Below are 20,624 nucleotides of genomic sequence, written 5' to 3'. Positions count from 1 at the left end.
TTCTGGACTCCTGAACAACCCACTTCTGCACCCTAAATTGCTCACTTTCCCCTCTAACACCAGTCATGTCTAATCCCAAAGCAGTGCAATAGGAAATAATGATTTATTATCAATTCCTGTTATTGCATTTACTGGTAATGCACAAACCTGAGAAATGATACCAACAGCGCTTGTGTGATGTTAACCGGAGAGCAACAGTGCCAAACAGAGAGGAAAGCAATTTTTGAAACTGGAAGGTTAATCAGACACTTGACATTAGTTTATGGGGTGTCTGCTGTTGTTAGTGTTAGATGATTTAACTTTGCCTACGTATATTGGGGGCATAAATCTCATGACCTGACACGTGTGTTTGGTTTTATACACTGCCAAAATTGATTTTTACAGTGTGGGATTCAAACCTATGCATAAGGGACAAAATATTTTCTTCCACAGTGGTGATTTTCCATCTTTGCCACAGAATAAGTGCTTCTCAGACATAGCCATGGATAATTTTTAAATACAGATGACAGATTGCCGTGTGTGACCTGACAAGGTCCTTTTATATACATTCATTTGTGTATGTGTCTTATTTAAGTGTGAGGGCCATCCAAGTCCAGGCAGCAGAATTATACTTACAGAAACACTGTAGACAGTATACACTCAGTAATACACTTGAACCTTCAAAACACAGTAGGGGTGTCTTATCCTTCATACATATAATTCATACCAGCTCCACTATTTATAATTATGTATAAAGTGTTATAAGTGATATTTAACATAATGTGAAATGGAACAGCAGTAAACATGCTTATAATTTCCTGTATTATAACCCTGGACTATGTGTATGTCAGCCCTACACTTATACTTGTTGCCAAAGGAATATTGAAATAACACTTGGATAGTTTCCTGTTCATTAACACATAACACAGAAACTCAGGTCACTTCACAACAAGTACAAGTAAGACTCTGTCATTGCCCATGTGGGTGTGAATGGCCTGAGATGCACCTCCCTGGACTACATGAAAAAAGACATGGTGGTGCTCTCGGATTATGTGGCCTAGGCAGGTATGGCCCTAGCCCTGAGCAGCATCCTACCATCACCCAGAATGATACCACAGTACAAACAGAAAACAAATTACTTCAACAATTGGCTAAGTTTCTGGTGTCATTCTAAGGGGATCCAGTATATGTCTGCTTGGGATGACATGATTGACAGACCTCAATGCTTTGCCAGAGATAGCCTGCATCTGTCACCCCTGGATTTCTGGGTACTGGCTAAGGCTCTTGCCACCGTTATAGTGCCTTTTTTAGGCAGTGTTCCAAAGACCAAATTACCACTGTAACAGCTATAAATAAATGCAATCTGATTGTCATGCTTCTCAATGCTAGCAGTTGAAATCTCAAGATGCACTCGCCTGAAGAACTCCTCAAAATGGAGAACATTGACATTTGTGCTGTAACGGAGACCTGGTTTAAAGCAGTAGAAAGCACCCCTGTGCTACCAGGCTATAACTCATTCCACACATTTCAGCCCCAGAACATGGACCGAAGCTCCAAAGATGGTGGTATATCCATATTCATAAAGGATATGCACACATCCAGACTAGTAGCACAGCATAATGTATCTTGAGATATTCCAGGTACAACTAACATTGGGTAAGATGGCGATTCAGGTTGTAGCCTGCTACAGGTCCACAACCATGTCCCAAGACTCATACTCCAAATTTCTAAGCACCTTGGAAACTATTAAGACCCAACTGTTTTTAGGAACAACTACCCCACCAATGCACTGGCCCAAAGCTTCCTGGAATTCATCAATTCCAATGCCCTGGACCAGCTCATTCTTACCCCCACTACAGAAATCAACATCCTTGATTTGGTTATTATTAACATGGGCAACCGCTGCTCTACACCAATAATCATTTCCTCCCTAGTTAGATCCTACCAAAAACTAATCAACATGGAAATCCACAACTCACCCACATCCCCCGCAAAGGTATCCACCATGAAAAACATCTCCAAAGCTGACTTTAGATTTTTAAAAACAGAGGTGGCTAACTTCATGGCACCCATGCCAACGGAAAATAGAGGTATGACTGCCAAATCATACACCAATGCACTGTATGAACACTTACATAAATGCATGGAACTAGCAATACCTAACAGAACCAAGATGCTCTCCCCCAAAAAGGAAGCCAATATGGTAGCCCCCTGCCAATTAATAAACTCTACAACAGAAGGATGAAACTGTTGCAGAAAAAGGTGAAGTCCCAAGACTGGAAAAATTCCCTTATCAGCCTCAACAAAAAGTTGAGATCCCTCATCAAAACCTCCAAAGCCAGCTATGAAGGCAGAATTGCGGCAGACACTAAGCACAACCACAGAGCCTTCTATAGTTATATCAAGAATCTCTATGCCAATATTCAGATTTGCTTTGAGGTACTGCACAATGGTACCTCCTAAACTGAGCCAACAGATATTGCCAACATACTGGCTGACAGATTCAGTGTCAACTTTACCCCACCCCCACAAAGGACCAATCTCAATACTGGCACTGCATTGTCCAAGGCCAAGAATACAGCTTCCATGGGACCTGACAATATCCTTGGTTGTGTTCTACATGAAATACAAAGTGAACCGGCACCACATCTGTGTGCCCTGTTCACTCACAGCCTCACCTCAGGCTTTGTCCCTACTGAATGTCGCACTGCTACAGTCATCCCTCACCATAATGGAGGAGCAACTACAGGCTCTGGAAATTATCACCCCATTAGCCTGACAAGTCTGATATGCAAGGCTATGGAGTGCATCATCATGGACCTAATTAACAAGGATATAGGGAATCTCCAAACTCTAGATAAATGCAATTTGGTTTTTTAAAAGGTAGATCATGCCTGCTCAACCAGGTTGACTTCTTTGAGTCAGTCACCAGAGCTGTGGATGAAGGTAAGGCAGTTCATACAGCCTACCTCAATCTGGCCAAGGCCTTCGATACCATTCCTCACTCAGGAATTATTGTTAAACTCACCAAACAAGGCATCAACCCTTATATCATTAGGTGGGTTGCAAACTGGCTCACGGATAGAACCCACAGTATGAAAGCAGACACCAAGTCAGATTGCCAACCAGTCATGAGTGGAGTCCCACAGGGCTCGGTCCTGGGTCCTCTCTTGTTTGGCATCTACTTCTCGGAAGTCCAAGCCAATGCAGAGGGACTCTGGCTGACCAAATTCACAGGCAACTGCAAGCTGGGAGTCATTATTAACTCCGCAAGTGATGCAGACATTCTGCAGAAAGGCCTCACTGAGACCAATGACTGGTGTTGAAACTATGGCCTTAAGCTTAATGCCAAAAAAATGCATCATCATCCCCTTTGTGAAAAACTCAGTTCCCATTAATTACCACATCGATGGGAGCCCACTGAACACTGCAGGTGTTATAAGAGATCTGGGGACACAGGTTGACAGCAACCTCTCCTTCGACCACCATATTGCCATTGCAGTCAGAAAGTCCTTCTATGTGGCACATCTCATTACCTATGGTTTTGCATCCAGGAAGAAAGAGGTCATCATTTCTCTCTACTCTTTCCTCATTAGACCAATCGTAGAGTATAATGCCCCATTTGGCATGTACCTCACTAGACACATGCAACAGCTGGAGAGGCCACAAAAGTACCTCACGAAGAGGATCCTAGGCCTTAAATACATGTCCTACATGGACGGACTCAAAACCTCCAGCTATTCTCTGTGTCATATCATCTACTAAGAGGCGATCTCTGCTTGACTTACAAAGCCATGTTTGATTCAGCTGTTAGAAATGCTACATCTAAAGAAATCCCAATCCTTCCACACCACACACTCCAGAGATCTCAACCTCATTACCACAATCAATAGAACATTCTGGAGTGACAGGTTCATAACTCAGAGACTGCCCATGCTCTGGAATAGATTTCCTGTACATGTCAAGCAGAGCACCTCACTGGCCCTCTTCAAGAGAAATCTTGATGAGTGGATGGGAAAAAGAAAATTCACCCTATGAATCACTCCAGTAGCTCTGCTTGATAGAGGCACTGGAAACTAAAGTCAGGCAGCACAATGGCAGGGCAATTCTATGGGCTAGGCTGTAAAGGCTTCAGGGCCATTAGCCTAGTACACAGCTAAGAACTTATGAACCTATTACTATAACTTGAACTCTCACAACAGTACAAAATATGTTGTACGTCCTATATCAGAACCCATGACCATCTGTATTACACCCTTACACTTACACCTGATGCCACAGGAATAGTTAAATAACAGTTTTGTAATTTCCTACTCATTCTTAACTTCTGTGTGTTAACTGCTATGCAATGCTGCTTAGCATGTTTGCATGGTGCTCAACAGAACTAATAGAATGTATCTGTTTGGAAATTGTTCATTGTCTTCTTCTTGTCTGCAGGTGTTCTGTGTGCTTCCAGTGTGGACCACTAGTCCAGGTTTGTGCACTGTTAAGCATCGTGCAAATAAGACATGTATAGCTTAACATGGCATTCATTGTGTTTCTCCATTTCCCCTGTTTGCACTAAGCTGCACACTGCACAAACACTTGCATTAAAAAAATAAAAAAGGGAAAATTATGAGAAAGCAAGAAAAGAAATCTATTAAATTAACAACACTGCAAACATTTATGTTGGTAAACATGAAATATTTTCACACAGATCTGGATTTGAACTCTCATTCCAATGAGCCTTCAAAAGACAGTAAGGGTGTCTTATCACTCTTTACCACAGAAACAGTTTTGCAGCAGAAAATGACAATCATTCTGCATACAATACTCAGTAGCTGGTTTAATGACTGCAACTGCAACATTATTCACACAACCATTTATGACTACTGCTTACATACATGCAGCTCTGTCTTATGTCTCTGTGTTTGTTGCTCATTCTTAGGATCATAGGAGGTTACTAGGCTAATGGCCCTCAGGCTCTTACAAGCCTAGCCAAGAGTTTATCCTCAAAAAAAGAAACCTCAGTCAGCACCTGTCACCCTGTCTATGAGTAATACAGGTAGAACCCCTGGGACAAATTTGTGGTTTCCCATCCACTCACAAAGGCTACACTTATTCTTCCTTTTGTTGTAAAGCCTGTTATTAGAGGATGTCCACCAGACTGGTTTGTATTTCCTTAAGAAGCAGGTTTTAATTCTGTTGGGTATTGCTGAGTCCATGCAATTGTACAGGAGCTTGTATACTGCATTAGCATACTGTTCAGCATAGTTGTCTGCATCTTCAGAGTGGAAGCGGTGGTGTAAAGCTACTGATATCCTCCCTTAGGAGGTTGTAGTCAGCTTTTGAGAAAATGTTTAGCCTGGTTATGCCTGGGGAGGGTGGTTGGGTAGGATAGAAACTTTGAATGAGGCAAGACCAATGATCTGATCTCACCAGGGAAGAACATACCATGGGAGTGGTGCAGCAACTGCCCATTTGGTGAGAACCAAGTCCAGAATGTTATCTCTCCTTGTGGGGGATGGGATGAGCTGGTCTAGTGCATTAGAACTGATGAAGTCAAGGAATCATAGGGTAACTGCATTAGTGCAGGGATAGTTCACCCAGTCTATGGTGGGGTAGTTGAAGTCACCAAGGATCAGGGTGTTAGGAGGTACCTTAATGGAGTCAAGTAGATCCAGGTAGGAGGGGTGGGTGTCTTGAGTCATGGAAGGGGGTCTATAGCTGGCTATAACCTGGATGGGTGTCTTGCCAACTCTCAGTTGCACCTGGAGTAGTTCCACTGCATCATGCTGGCAAACCAGTCTGGAGGTGTGCCTGTCCTTAATGAAAATAGACACTCCATCACCCTTAGTCTTCCTGACCTCATTTTGGGTTCAGAATGTGTGGAATGGGGTATATCCTGGTAAGGCAGGGGTGCTATCCACAGCCCTGAACCAAGTGTTTGTGACCTCACAGACGTAAGCATCTTCTAGTACGAGGACAGCCTTGCATTTTCAGGTTAAGGCTCCTAGCATTAAACAGCATGACCTTCAATTTGCTTTTTGCAGATCTGTTATGTTGGAAGAGTTGTTTTTGGGACATTGCCTAAAAAGGCACGATGGGGGAGGCAAGATACAGCATCTGGAATCCCAGGGGTGACAGGTGGAGGCCATCCCTGGCAAAGCAATGAGGCCTGTCAACCATGTCATCACAGGCAGACAGATACTGAATCCCCTTGGAATGACATCAGAAACTAAGCCAATTGTTGAAGTCAATTATTTTTTGTTGGTATTGCTGTATCATTCTTGGTGAAGGTAGGATGCTGCTTAGGGTTAGGGTCATACTTGCCTGGGACACATAGTCTGAGAGCTCAATCATGTCTCTCTTCATATAGTTCAGGGAGGTACATCTCAAGGCATTCACATCAACATGGACAATGACAGAGTCATACTTGTACTTGTTGTGGAGAACTTAAGTACGTGCATGATGTGTTTGATTCTGGCACCAGAGAGATAACTGACCGTGACCTTCTCCTTGTTAAGCTTGGTGAAAGTGACATTGGTGTTTCTCACAATTGAATCGCCAATGACTAGTATGTTTGGTTTATTGTTATGTGTTGTGGGCTGTGTTGGTTTATTGTTATGCCTTATGGGTTGTGTTTGTGAGACAACGGAGTGTTGTCTGCTGTGTGTGATGTATTTGGTGTTGTGTGTGTAATGTTTGTGAGTGTGTTTTGGAGGTCTCTGCTGTTTAGGTAACATTTTTATTGAGGACCCCTGAATAGGTGTGTGTGTGTTGTGCTTGGCTATCTGATGTGAGTGTTGTGGTGTTTGTGCTGGGAATCTTTTCTTTGTCAGGAGTACTGACTGTGGCATGAGAGAGCATGAATTCCAGGTTACTGATGTAGATACATTTCTCACAAGTAGAAGAACTATGTGCTAGGAGAAGCGGGCTGTCAGTAAACATGAGGCAGTTGCTATACTGTCTCAGTATGCCCATTTCAACCAGGATGGCAGGAGAAACTGATGGGAATTCTCCAAGCATAGTGTTCCAAATGCTTGGGCAGACTTATGGAGAGAGGGTTTTGATAAGGTTTTTCCATACCAGTGCAGACCACAAAAAACTTCTTAAATGTAAAGTAACTGGCTTGAAGCCCAAGTGCAAAAATCAAACTACAATGATTAGAATTAGAAGTTATGTACTCACCATAACGTTCCATCTGAGTAGGTGACTTCATTCGGATGCAACCTGTGGGGTATCGGATCCGACCTCGGATCCGAGCCGGCAATTCAAAAGCTTAGGCTCCGAGCTCCTAGCTCCTCCCTCTTACCCATAACCCCTTGCCAAGCCCTGACTGACCTCAGATTGAGTTTGCCTCAAAATACTGATAACAGTACACTAAAACAGCATAAATACTCGCTCTATAAAGGTCAGGGGGATGGAGGGGGGGATGGTTGCATCCGAATGAAGTCACCTACTCAGATGGAACGTTATGGTGAGTACATAACTTCTAAATCTGAAGTAGGCAGACTTCATTCGTCTGCTACCTGTGGGACAGAGTCCCTAGCTACCTGAATCTTGGGCGGCCGTCATGGAAGGATGTTTCGGAGCACCGCTGAGCCAAAGGATGCTCTTCCTCTAGAAACAACATCCACCTTGTAATGAGAAATAAAAGTATGAGGCGAGGCCCAAGTAGCTGCCGCGCAGATATCATCCAATGATACACGGGACTTAAAGGTGGCTGACGTGGAAACTGCCCTAGTAGAATGAGCCGTAACCCTCTGAGGAGCAGGTCTACCTGAAGTGTCATATGCCTGCAGAATACAATTAGCAATCCACTTAGATAGTGTGACTTTAGATACTGCTTTACCCAGAGCAAATTTAGCAAAGGAGACGAACAGCTGATCTGATTTCCTGTGACCAGCTGTTCTGTTAATATAAAACGTAATTGTCTATGAACATCCAAGGAATGCAATTTGTATTCTCCTTTGTTTGAGTACTTGGGAAAAACACAGGTAAATTGATTGACTGGTTAATATTGGATTCAGAAGAGACCTTCGGAAGAAAAGAAGGATTGGTCCTGAGGCACACCCTATCAGGGAAGAAAGAAAGGTAAGGCGGCTTGACGATAGAGCCTGAAGCTCAGACACTCTTCTGGCTGAAGTGATAGCTACCAGGAAGGCAGTCTTCCAGGAAAGGTACTTTAAATCAGTAGAAGCTGCAGGCTCGAAGGGAGGAGCAGTAAGGGCTTGCAGAACTAAAGACAAGTCCCAGGGTGGTACAACCTCCTTGACTGGAGGCCTCAACAAAAAAAACTCCTTTGAGAAATGTTTTGCATAATTTCGCGGGGAGCTGTGTCATGACCAATGTGATAATGCGAGATAGCTGCCAATTGTACCTTAATCGTGGAAGAACTAGCCCCTTGATGAAAGAGGTCTGTTAGAAAATCCAGCACTGCTGACATAGGTGCCGAGAAAGGATCCAAAGTTCTCTGTACTGCCCATATAGAGAATCTCTTCCATTTACTCCGATAAACCTGCCTGGTGGAAGGTTTATGAGCTGCTACTAAAATGGCCTTGACCGGTGATGAGATACCGGGAGTCCTAATTAAGGATGGAACTGGAGCAGCCAAGCTGTCAACTTCAGGGTCCGCAGATTGGGAACTGACATTCCCAGAGGGTGGGAGATGAGATCCGAAATTGGATCCAGAATCCAGGGTGGATTGATTTTGTGAGACCATACGAAGGGGAACCAAGGTTGTCGAGGCCAGAACGGGCAATGAGAATCATTCTGCTCCCCAAACTGTTGGCTTTCTGCAGAAGCCTCTGCATCAGAGGAAGTGGAGGGTAGGCATAAAGGAGACCGGGAGGCCAAGCATGCATCAGAGCATCTCTCGGGAACTCCCCTGGTGGGGGAAGCAGAGCGAAGAAATTGTCGCATTTGGCGTTTGAGGGAGAGGCAAAAAGATCGCAACAGGGTTGCCCCCAAACGGCAAAAATCTTCTTCGCTACTTGAGGATTGAGAGACCACTTGTGTGGAGAAAGGATGGTGCGACTGAGCTTGTCCGCAAGGATGTTGGACTTTCCCGGAATGTGCGTTGCTACCAGAAAGCGTTTGGTGGAAATTGCCCATTCCCAGACTCTCATGGCCTCTCGACAAAGGGGGTAAGACCTGGTTCCTCCCTGTTTGTTGATATAGCAGACTACCGACATGTTGTCTGACTGAATCGCAATAGTCCCTGAAGGAAGAACGTGGTGAAGTGCTTGCAACGCTAGGAGCACCGCCCCCATTTCCAGGACATTTATATGCAATGACGTCTCTGTGGGATTCCACGTGCCTTGGACAATCTTTCCCGCAGAATGCCCCCCCCCACCCGAGGCAAGAAGCGTCCGTGGTCACTGTGGCTCGGGGAAATGCAGCGCAAAAAGGTCTCCCTGCCAGGGGCTCCGGTGAAAGAAGCCACCAAAGAAGGGAGTCCCTGCACGCTCTGCTGACCGCAATCGGAGCGTTTAGAGAAGAACAAAGAGGGGACCACTGAACCTGAAGGGTCCAATGAAGAACCCGCATGCGTAAACGGGCATGAATGAGAAGCGGAATAGCTGCCGCCATAGAACCTAGGGCCCTCAGGACCGAAGCTGCAGTTGGAGATGGTTGCAGGATCACTGTCACATGACACTTCAGGCTGGCAATACGGTCTGGGGTGAGGAAGGCTCGCATTGATCTGGTGTTTAGTCTTCCTCCTATGAAATCTATAACTTGTGTGGGGTTCAGTAAAGATTTCTCCCAGTTGATCGTGATGCCCAGCCTTGGTGCTAGTTGAAGAAAGTAATCCCTGGCTGAGCACAGAAGATGCCTTGATGAAGCCGTCAGGAGCCAGTCGTCCAGGTACGGAAAGACCTGTAATCCCTGGAGCCTCAGGTGGGCCGCTACCACCGCTAGCACCTTGGTAAACACCCTGGGGGCTGAGGTGAGACCAAAGGGGAGGACCCTGAACTGATAATGACTGGCTCCCAGCCGGAAGCGAAGAAACCTCCTGGATCGTCTGTCCATCCGAATGTGGTAGTACGCGTCCTTGAGGTCTATGGAGCACATCCAGTCATTCTCCCTCAAGAGGGGAAGTATAGATTGCAGGGTGACCATCCAGAACTTTTGCTTGGTTACTGACAGGTTCAGCTGGGAAAGGTCTAAGATTGGTCTTAAGTCCCCCGTCTTCTTTGGCACCAAAAAGAACCTGGAGTAAAACCCTAATCCGGTTTGATCTCGGGGGACGCGCTGGATAGCTCTTTTTTCTAGCAGCTGTTCGATTTCGACAGCTGCCGCCTCCCTTTGGTCGGGTGGAACATCTGGGAGGCTGCGAGATTTGGGAACCTTGAATAGGGGAATTGAATATATTCTGGATATGACACGAAGCACCCAACTGTCTGTTGTTATGGACTCCCAAGAAGTCAGGTGCCTCGAAAACCGCCCCCCGACTGCCTCCAGAGACGGACAGCCGGGCAACCCTTCAGGGCTGCTGCGTGGGTCTATCAGAGAAAGGTTCTCTGGACCCAAAGTTGCCAGGAGCCCCCCTGCCTCTAGCATGACGACCTCCCCGTCCTCCTCTGCCACGGAAGGACTGGTTATCCGGAGCAGGTTGGGACTGCTGCGACTTCCGGAACCACATCTTCTTCTGTCCCTTTTGGTTCTTAGAGAAGGACCTCTGGGGAGCTGAGAAGCGGACTCCGACAGCAGACAGCGTCTTCCTGTCCTTTTCGCTCTGGACTAATGTCTCGCGAACAGTCTTGCCAAACAAGGCAGAACCATCGAAGGGGGCATTCGCGAAGGTCGACTTGAAGGGCTCTGCAAAATCACAATGGCGGAGCCAGGCCTGTTGCCTCATGACTAGGCCTGCTCCGCTGGCTCTAGCAGCTCCCTCAGTAGCATGAGAAAGCAGCCGCATAGATGTATTGGAAACTGATCTGAGAGTGGCCATTCGGGTGGAGTAAACCTGTTTATCCTCACTCGAGATGGACTCCGGGGGAAATGCAGCGTATTCTTTAATCAGATCCCGCTGCATCCTAATGACATGTGCCATGTAGTTCAGCGCTCTCAAGGAGAAGGTTGCTGAACTAAAAACTCGCTTCCCAATGCGATCCATCGAAGGGACTCCTTGCCCGGAGGATGCATGGAGGGACTCTCCTGGGCCAATTCCCTCTTCGTGGCTGCAGCCATCATCATGGCATCTACTGGGGGACCCTTACTCCAGTGGGTGCGGTCCGACGGAGGGGAAAGAATGCGGTCCGGGCGCTTAGGGATAGGCTCAATGGTGTCCGGATCCTTCCACGCCCTGATGGAAATAAGATCCACCAGGGGTCAGCAGGAGGGGACACCCAAGAGGTAGAAGGGCCGCCTCGAATGCCTCCAAGAACACAGACTCGTCCGAAGAAGCCTTGGGGGCAGACCACCCCCCCCTGATCCTTAACATCTCCATGATGTCTCCAAATGAGACGTCCTCAGGGGGTGACCTAGGGGAGCCTTCCCCTTCATCCAAGTCTGTGTCTTCAGTGACGGACTCAGGGGAGTCCATGTGCCTCCTTTTGCACTTACGCTTCCGAGGTACTTCATCGGGGGGGCTGTCCGAGGAGTACTCTTCAGCAGTTGGATGTTCCAAGGGAACCACTTGGGACATCGAGGCGGGCTGTTCCTGGGACCGGCTGGTGGGGGCCTGGCCCAACTGCAATGGAGTGCGGGATGGAGCCGTGGCAGGGACCGGGGGTCTGGATGTCCTCAACAGTGCCCTTTCCACTACGTCGAACGCCGAGGGGGAGCCAGCTTCTCTAAGCCCCGAGAGCCGACCCCCACTCGGATCCGACGCACGGATCGGAGTCGGAGCCGAAACCGTCGGATCCGAGAGACCGGTGTGCTCCGACCTGGACGGAGCCAAAGACACACCAGCTCCCTCGGATCCGAGGCTCGGCCCTCGGCTCCGAGAGGTCGGGTCCGGCACCAAGCACTCAAGGGATGGGACGGATCCGAGGTGCGCCGACCCATCGGATCCGACCCACCCCCGGATCCAAATCTGCCCGGCGCCGACAGCTCCGAACCCGTGGTATGGGTCGGAGAAGGAGCCAAGGGGAAAAAGGGGTCAAGCCCTCCCGGATGGGGGCTAGGAGCACTCCCATTTGCATTTGGGCCTGGATGAATTTCCTCATCATCCGTCCATATCAGCTTCACTCATTGAAAATGTTGACCTGGTGGAGGCCACCGGCGGACCTAGAGAGCCGCCGAGACCTCCTAGAAGGGCTAGCCTCCTCCTCCTCGGGTCCAGAAGAGAACCGAGGGAGTGGAGCCGAGGAGGAGGAAAGCTAGAAGGCACAGGGGAGGCCCGCTTAGATGGAGGAGCCGAACTGGAAGTTTCGCTCTTCGCTTGTGGTGCCTCTCCTGTGCCTCTCCTTCTTCTCTCTCCCTAGAGGATTCCTTCCTCCGGCAACTTAGAGGGAGGTTGAGTCCCAGCCGGAGGGGAGAACCCACAGCAACAGGTTGCTGAGTGGAAGGGGCAGAGGCCGAAGCGGTATCTGGAGGTAAAAGACCCGCCAGCACCAGCTTCGACCTCCGCTCCCTCAAAGCCCGGGGGCTGAACCCTGCACAAATGGTACAACCAGATGACAGGTGTTCAACCCCAAGCATGACCAAGAGTGTGGCCATCCGCTGGGGACAGCTTATGGCCACACTCGGTACATTTCGAGAAAACAGCCTTATGGGCTTCAGACATCACAACCCTAAGGCCTAACACAAAACACACAAACTACGCAAAACCCGAGAAAATTAACTAAAAGAGAGAGGAAAGCCTAAACACACTCAACACTATATCAACCACAAAAATAAAGATTTTTAAAACTTTTTCTGTCAAAAAATTGTTTCTTATCTTCACCAATGCCAGGAGCTCTGGAATTCCATAGCTACTTGAAAAGCGGCAAACAAAATCTGAGGTCAGTCAGGGCTTGGCAAGGGGTTATGGGTAAGAGGGAGGAGCTAGGAGCTCGGAGCCTAAGCTTTTGAATTGCCGGCTCGGATCCGAGGTCGGATCCGATACCCCACAGGTTGCAGACGAATGAAGTCTGCCTACTTCAGATTAACAGATAAGTTTAATCAGGTGACTAACAAGCAGTAATAAATGCAGCAGAATAAAAGCACTTGAACACTTAAGAGCACGCAGCAAAGCAAAATAAAGTAATAAAGTAGGAAGAACACAATTATAATAAAAGCACCTGAATAAAGTGTAAATTTATTATTTTTTTAGTAGAGAGGGAGGAAACAAAAGATAGTTCAAGATTAAGAAACTAAGGGGGTTGGCCTTCCCAAATGCTCTCTCTGTATACAGTAGACTGAGCTGATGAGATTGGACTGGGAGGAGTGTCCAAAATCAAAGAAACAAGGGGGTAGTCCTTCCCAAATGATCTCACTGTTCTCAGTTGAATGAGCAAATGAGATGGGAATGGGTGGAGTGACCAAAATCAAATTTACAGCAGGGGCAGGCATTTCCAAAGCCACCAAGTTTAAGAATACAACACTTGGGTGGGAGGGTGAGAAAAACAAACAAAATGCAGACAGAGGCCAAAAATCCATAGTGAAGCAAGTAAATAAATGAAGTACAGTTTTGCTAACCATCACTGAAACAGATCAAGTGCAAAGAAGTATACTTATATCAGCTTAGTATATCCAGATGGTTGCAGAATCAAACACAGCCAGGTAATCAGCTCTGTTATATCAGCTCAGCCACTGAGCACAATTTCACAAAATTGTAAGTCTTTATACCAAAAGTACAACAGAGAAAATAGTCCCTCAGAGAATCAGATAAACACAGACATGTTAACCAGTAGCTAACACTTCGGGGGGGGCTGACTCCTCAGAATGCAGAGCAACCCCCACTGTGAAACTAGCTGGCTTAGAACAAAACAAACAGAATGCAGACAGAGGCCAGCAATAAACAATGAAGCAAATAAATAAATAAATGCAATACAGTTTTGTTAACTATCACTGAAACAGATCAAGTGCAAAAAGTATACTTATATCAGCTTGGTATATACAGATGGTTGTAGAATTAAACACAGCCAAATAATCAACCTTACTATATCAGCTCTGCTACTGAGCCTTCTTGTCTTTTCTGAACAGTAATCTGAGACATGCAGTCTGTAAGGCATTCTGCATAATTTGCCTTAAAATGTGTGAGGACATTAAATGTCAGTTATATACATTTGTCAAGAAATGAAGGGGAGGTTGGACATTCCTGAACAGAAACTGTGAAAAGTGTGCTGCTTACTTATATTTAAAACCTTGATACAATTAGTTCTATACTTTGTAAGTCTAACCTTGATGACACATTCACTGGAAGTATGGGAGTATGAACTGTTGTGTTTTCCTCCTCCCTACCCCTAATCATTCACTTTTGCAATCCATTAGCAACAACACTGAGTGAGAGTCTGCACTATATTTCCAACAACTACATGGAGCCAAGTATTTGGGTTTCATCAATTCTAATGAGTTTACACCTCATATGTATCTCCACTGTGCTCACAGCTGTGAAACTACACTATAAAATGGGAACCTGAAGGTTAGGATACTTGTTTATGTGGATAACACAGAAGAAGATATTTACTTTGGGATTTATTTGCACAGAAGAATACTGATCTTGATAAGGTATGCTTGCATTTTCAGCTATATACCGATAGATATGCTGAAATGTCACTACGAAAAATCTGCCAAATGTGCATTAACCAATGCTTCTTTTATCTGTATGCATTTCTTAGATGTGTACTGATAGCTTGTTTGTCAGGGCAGTTTACTTTCTCAGATGCACAGACTTATTAGCTATCATCACAAGTGCTAATGTTACAACTGTTTTTCTCTTTACACTCTTCTATTGTTATTTCCATGAAATGTAAATATCCTACATTGTCACTGACACAGGGGTGTTAGCCTTCTAGGATGGCCCTAGACATATTTAGGGGAGTGCTGGCCCAGGTAGATGTGACTGGCAATTGCATGAAAATTGAATGTTCTGCAGTAAATGTGTTCACATGTTTTAGGGATAGTTTATTTGATAGCAGTTTTAGCAGGTTACTGATGGTTTGTTAGCAAAATGTGTCATTTGCCTGTTGTTTTGGGGGTGGGGGAGCCAAGTTCCATTTATGTGTTGGCACAAACAAAATCTGTCATTATTATTCTCATTGTTTTGAATCCAACCCCACCTTGTGTGTGATTGTAATATGTTACAACGACATAATTCCTTTTTTATATTTGAATATCTTTTCTATTTTATGTTTCTTCAGTGAGAAATAGTGAAATACTATCTTTTATGTGAACAATGAGACAAAAAACCACTAGAAACTACCGGATTTTGAGTCCACAAGAAAAAAATAAATAAACTAATACAGAATTTTTGGGCTATTTTGAGTCCTACTGTGTTTTTGTAATATCGTTTATGTGTTATATATAAGGAGAACTTTTATTTATGTGCTACTTATGCATATTATCCTTCTTTAGCATTTTATGTCACCTAGGATTATGGCATCCAGGTGTCACAACTCCTGCAAACCACCCCCCTCCTTCAGTGATCTTGAGAATGAAATAATTCTGGAAGCATTAAGGTGACATGGTGCCTTTCTGCTTAAGTGGGGATGTGGCAGTTAATGGAATGGAAGCTCTTTTTATTTATGTAGACCCTTCCCTGTTCCCCGGGTGGTGCCTTGATTTCTACATGTGTACAATCTATGGGACCCAGTACTTCAGGGTAGTGTGTTACAAGGTAAAACTCTTGCATATTTGTGGCCCTGTCCTCAGGAGTATGGGGAAAATATATGTGGTCACTGGCATGCTGGAGCATAGCATTCACAAATTGATGGAGGATCCTGGATGCTGATGCCTGTGACACCCCAAGTATGTCCCCTGTGGGCCTCTGAAAGGTTCCTGTAGCTAAAAGTCTAAGTGCTCCACATACCACTCCACTGGTATTGGTTCCCCTTAGTTTGCCCTGGGTCTGAGATGAGTTCAACAAAGGTTGCAGAGTTCCTGCAGTGTGTCTCTACCCTGTAGCATTCTACAATTTCCACCTCATGCAGACTGTGATAAGTTAATAGGGGTCCAAAAACTCTTTTCCTTCTTGGCCATGGTCTATTAGCAGCAACAGCAGCATAGACTTCAGCCTGCTGCACATATGCATGAATTAAAGCAACAGCAGCCCCTAACATTCTTTCTGTGTAGACCCCTTTCCATGCCTGTACTCCAATAGGTTTTAGAATTCACAGAGAAAACCTGCACTGATTCTACATGGTTGCTTTATAGCTTGTCGAATAGCTCCTCCATCTTGTACCGGTTTATTAGCATGCAATTCAGCTGCTTTGTTGTAATTAGCATGCCACAGTGTTTACAGTAGTTGAGAGGCTCTACACAGTGTGTAAAGCTGCTTACTGAATACAAAACAGTGCACTACCATGTGCGTGCCCACTATCTTAGTGGACCATGTAGGATTTATTGAATCTGCCTGATTATGTAAAATATGTAATATGTATGTGACACTCTTGGAGTAAAGCCTCCTAAAGAGGAATGACTACAGAAAGGCTGAAAAACTCCAATAAACACTAATAGAAACAGATTTGCTTGTAGCATGCTGCCAAGAATGTAAATGCTATGATAAGATAATTCATTCAGACAGGTGAATACAAAATCTTAACTCTGCAAAAACAAATATTACATATCTATCTATATCCCCCCATGTATATATCCTAATGTATCAAAATGCAAAAGCATTGCCATTCAAGTGAACAATGCCAGCATTTCAAAGGTCAACATAATGAAAGAATAACAAGAAAAAAAGTTGCAAAAAGAAACAGCTTCTTTTTTGATTCAATCACCCAAATCCTACCATGCATTCATCATTTTTCTGAATAGTGCCTTACCCACATGCATTCAGTATTTCACTGTTCCAAAATATTAAAACATTGATGTTGAAGGGAATATAGCATCACATTTCACTGTCACTCATTCTGTCAATGAGCACCCAGTTATATGTATGCTAACACATACATAGTTTATAACTTAAAATGTCGACTAACATTCAAATCAACTTACAGGGATGGAATGTTTAGCTGAAGAACAAAAAAATTACCAAAATGTTTTTGGAAAGGGGGGCAACAAATTCAGCAGTTCAACAGAAATGATTTTGAACCCCCCACACACATATATATATAATATGTGTATGTGTGTATACATATATATATATATATATATATATATATATATATACACACACATATATATATACACTTGTGTGTGTGTGTGTGTGTGTGTCTGTGTATGTGTGTGTACGCACACATACACATACATGGATATGAATACACACAAACACATACATAAGCATACAGATACTGCCTTATACTCATGGAGTACATCTGTAAATAAATTTATAAGAATAAAGACAGATGTCCTCAGGAATGTGCTGATTCATGTCAAGTAACTTGCTAGCACGCAACAATTCAATTATGTTAACAAAGTTAAAAAAATGGCTACATTTTTACATGATGCCAAAGCTGAATAAATAATCTGTAATACTTAAAATTTAAAAGTTCTCACTAAATTTGCTGTTCACTCACCCCTTTTCATATCAGACATGTTTCAAAACTCTATACCTAACTCTTTCGTGTTGTCTTGCTTATATAAAATAACCACCTGCCTTCACATGGGTTCCTACTGGAACATCGAATTTTCATTTGCTCGAATAACTACATTTTAATGATCGAACAATTGAAAATTCGAACTTCTCAAAATAAACATAAAAAAAAAATGAAAAAGTAAAGGGTGTAGACAGGGGGGCAAGCCCCCCTGCACCCCCTACACCCCTGCTACTTAAATAACCTGTCAGGCTATGTTTTCTTTCTTTTCTTTTTTCTTTTTTTAATTTCGAAGTTATGGAAATTCAATCATACGGTGTCGACCATATGGTATTTGAAGTTCCGTAACTTAGATTTTGTAATAGGTAACCCCTTCACACATAGCCACATAAATCACTTGACTCATGAGACACTATACCTTAATTTCTTACACAACTTTCTGATAAAAGGATGTACAGATACTTTTGTAGCTTTTCTCAATTTACATGCACTGCAATTAAAATACTGAAAACAGCAATGTGTTTCTGACTGCAACCTGCAAATCTTTTATGCATATCTCAGTCATAACCCTTCAAACATACAACATACTCTTCTCCAGATGACAGGTCAATTATATTTTTTTTACTTAAGATTTTATTCTCTGTAAAAATAAATAAATAAATAAATAAATAAAAATATATAAATAAAATAAGAAAATCAGGTAAAATTGCTGAACAACTAAAGACTATATTGATACTAATAAATATTAGAAATATTTAAAAAAAACACACAAAACAAAAAGACAAAGGATGAGATTAGAATCAAGGAGTTTTCATATCTAAGGCAGAAATAATAAGCACTCACTATGTACAGAAAATGCTTAATACAGTGGGACAGCTGTTAAAATAATATCTGCTTATTACAGGTGAGTGCAAATTATCCTTTCCTTTTTGGGGAGAAAAGAAAAACATATACTGTAAGAACCATTTTACTTTTCTTATGCCATTTGGTAGAAATGGAGATAAAGTGTGCTTTGCCATTATGAAGTTCAAATTCAAAGGAGAAGCACAGGTTCATAAATGCTTACTATGTGAGGATATTTAGAAGCCTAGCTCTATAGTCCCACAGCAATTATAAGACTATATTTTCAATATTAATCTTCAATGATGGGCTGAACAAATATATGTTGGTGTAATTACATGTTCCCCTATACATGATGGCCATTGCTGCTAAACCATGCGAAAATGTGCAGTTACCCATCCATTTCTCCAAGATACATTTAAATCGAGCAAGAGAAAATGATTCCATAGAAGTATTCTTCATGATATATACCTATCCTTCCAGCATGTTCTGTTAATCTTGAAAAAGAACATAAGTTCCTCTGACTTGGTATTTCTGATACCACTGGACTTCTGAATGTGTAACAGATCTGACAGAACAGGGTCTTGTAGAGCTGTATATGAGAGGCAGATGTTGCCACTCAGACACCCTGTAGCCTGCATGATACTGAGAAGACAAACAAGGCTTTGAGAAGGTCTGCATAGTTTTTAAGAATTAGGCCTTTGATTTTTTAGATAGGGAGCATTGTAGTCATTGCCGCTCTAACAAGTGTTTCTACAGGTACGTACTGATAAGGGCATTATACTCAGTAGCTGGTTTAATGAGTGCCGAGTACAGAGGAAGTATTATGTCCCTGGATCTGACCGCTATACACTTAGATATAAGGTGTGTGATGAAAAAGGACTTTGTTAGAATAGTAGATAAGTGGTGATCAAACGACAACTCATTGTCAGCATCAGTTCCCAGATCTCTAACTACAGGATCAATTTTATCGGAGTTCAGTGCAATAGTTACAAAGGAAGTTGTGCTTGCCAAAGAATACAATTATACATTTCCTGGCAATAAGTTTCATACCAAGGTTTTGGCATTGACTATTTGCAACAGACCCTCCTAAAGGATCCTGATGTCCTCAGGGGCATTTGTGATGGCATCAACTCTGCAAATCTGCAAACTTGATCAGCTACAATCCTTTCACATTAGGTTTTACCTCTGAGAAGTAAGTACCAAAGGAAGTGGCCCAAGGACTAAACCCCTGGGGCACTTCACTAGTGGCAGGTCTTTTGGAGAAGGTACTATGCCTTCTTGTGTTCTGTTTCTGAGCCAATTTCTTATCAATAAGTTACACAAAGATTAACATTTAACTGGGACAGTTTTGTGAGTTTGTCTATGATGCCTAAGTGTGTGGTGGTACAGAATGCCTTTGCAAGGTCCAGAAAGGCAGTGTGCTCTGATCTGCCCTCATCCATTGCCTTAGTGACTTTTTTGAAGACATCAACCAGGCTAAGCAGGAAGATCTTGCCCTTGAAGAATCCAGACTGGATTGGGTTGAGAGTCTGTAGATTACCTATATCCCTGTTTATTAGCTCTATAAATGATAATTTCCATAGCCTTACAGATGAGGCTGGTCAGGCGTATGGGTCTGTAATTACCCAGGTCAATTATAGCCCCTGCCTATGTGCAAGGGAATGACTGTTGCTGTCCTCCATTCACCTGGAACAAAGCCTGTTTTGTGGATAATGTTGAATAGAGGGTCTGACAATAAGTTCCAGAATAGCCAGCAGGCAGCCCAGTATGTTATCTGGCTCCATACATGTAGTATTCTTGGCATTAGATAATGCCTTGTGAATTTTTTTCTGGGGAGATATTTTTTGAGGGGTAGATGTGGGTATTTTATCTGAGAATATTGGTGGGAAGAGGAGAGTGAAGCTGGAGCCTCTTATGCACAGCCATGGAAAGACTTATTATGAAGCTAATTAATAAGGACATAGGAAACTACCAAATATTGGACCTGTCTCAGTTTGGATTTGTCAAGGGCAAATCATGCTTATTTAGCTTAGTGGACTTTTTTTTGAAAAGGTCACCAAAGAAATGGTTTGACATATTCACATATCTTGACCTGGCCAAAGCTTGTGACACAATTCCCCACTTAGGCATAGTACAAGAGCTAAATAAACAAGGAATAAACTCCTCTGTCACCTAGTGGGGTGACAACTGGCT

At 43.7% G+C, this 20,624-nt stretch overlaps 1 protein-coding gene across 1 annotated transcript in view; it reads right to left on the bottom strand.

Moving 5' to 3' along the window:
- Positions 1 to 20,624, bottom strand: part of KCTD19 (potassium channel tetramerization domain containing 19) — a 955,229-nt gene that overhangs the window by 573,189 nt on the left and 361,416 nt on the right. The window contains 3 exon segments of the mRNA XM_044079536.1: positions 3,385 to 3,399; positions 12,523 to 12,556; positions 19,345 to 19,349. Of these exon segments, the coding sequence (XP_043935471.1) occupies positions 3,385 to 3,399; positions 12,523 to 12,556; positions 19,345 to 19,349 (54 nt within the window).

Source organism: Protopterus annectens, chromosome 8.part0 (genome assembly GCF_019279795.1).
Source record: "Protopterus annectens isolate FY-2018-M chromosome 8.part0, PAN1.0, whole genome shotgun sequence".
Taxonomy (NCBI): domain Eukaryota; kingdom Metazoa; phylum Chordata; order Ceratodontiformes; family Protopteridae; genus Protopterus; species Protopterus annectens.
This window is presented reverse-complemented; position numbering and strand designations above follow the sequence as displayed.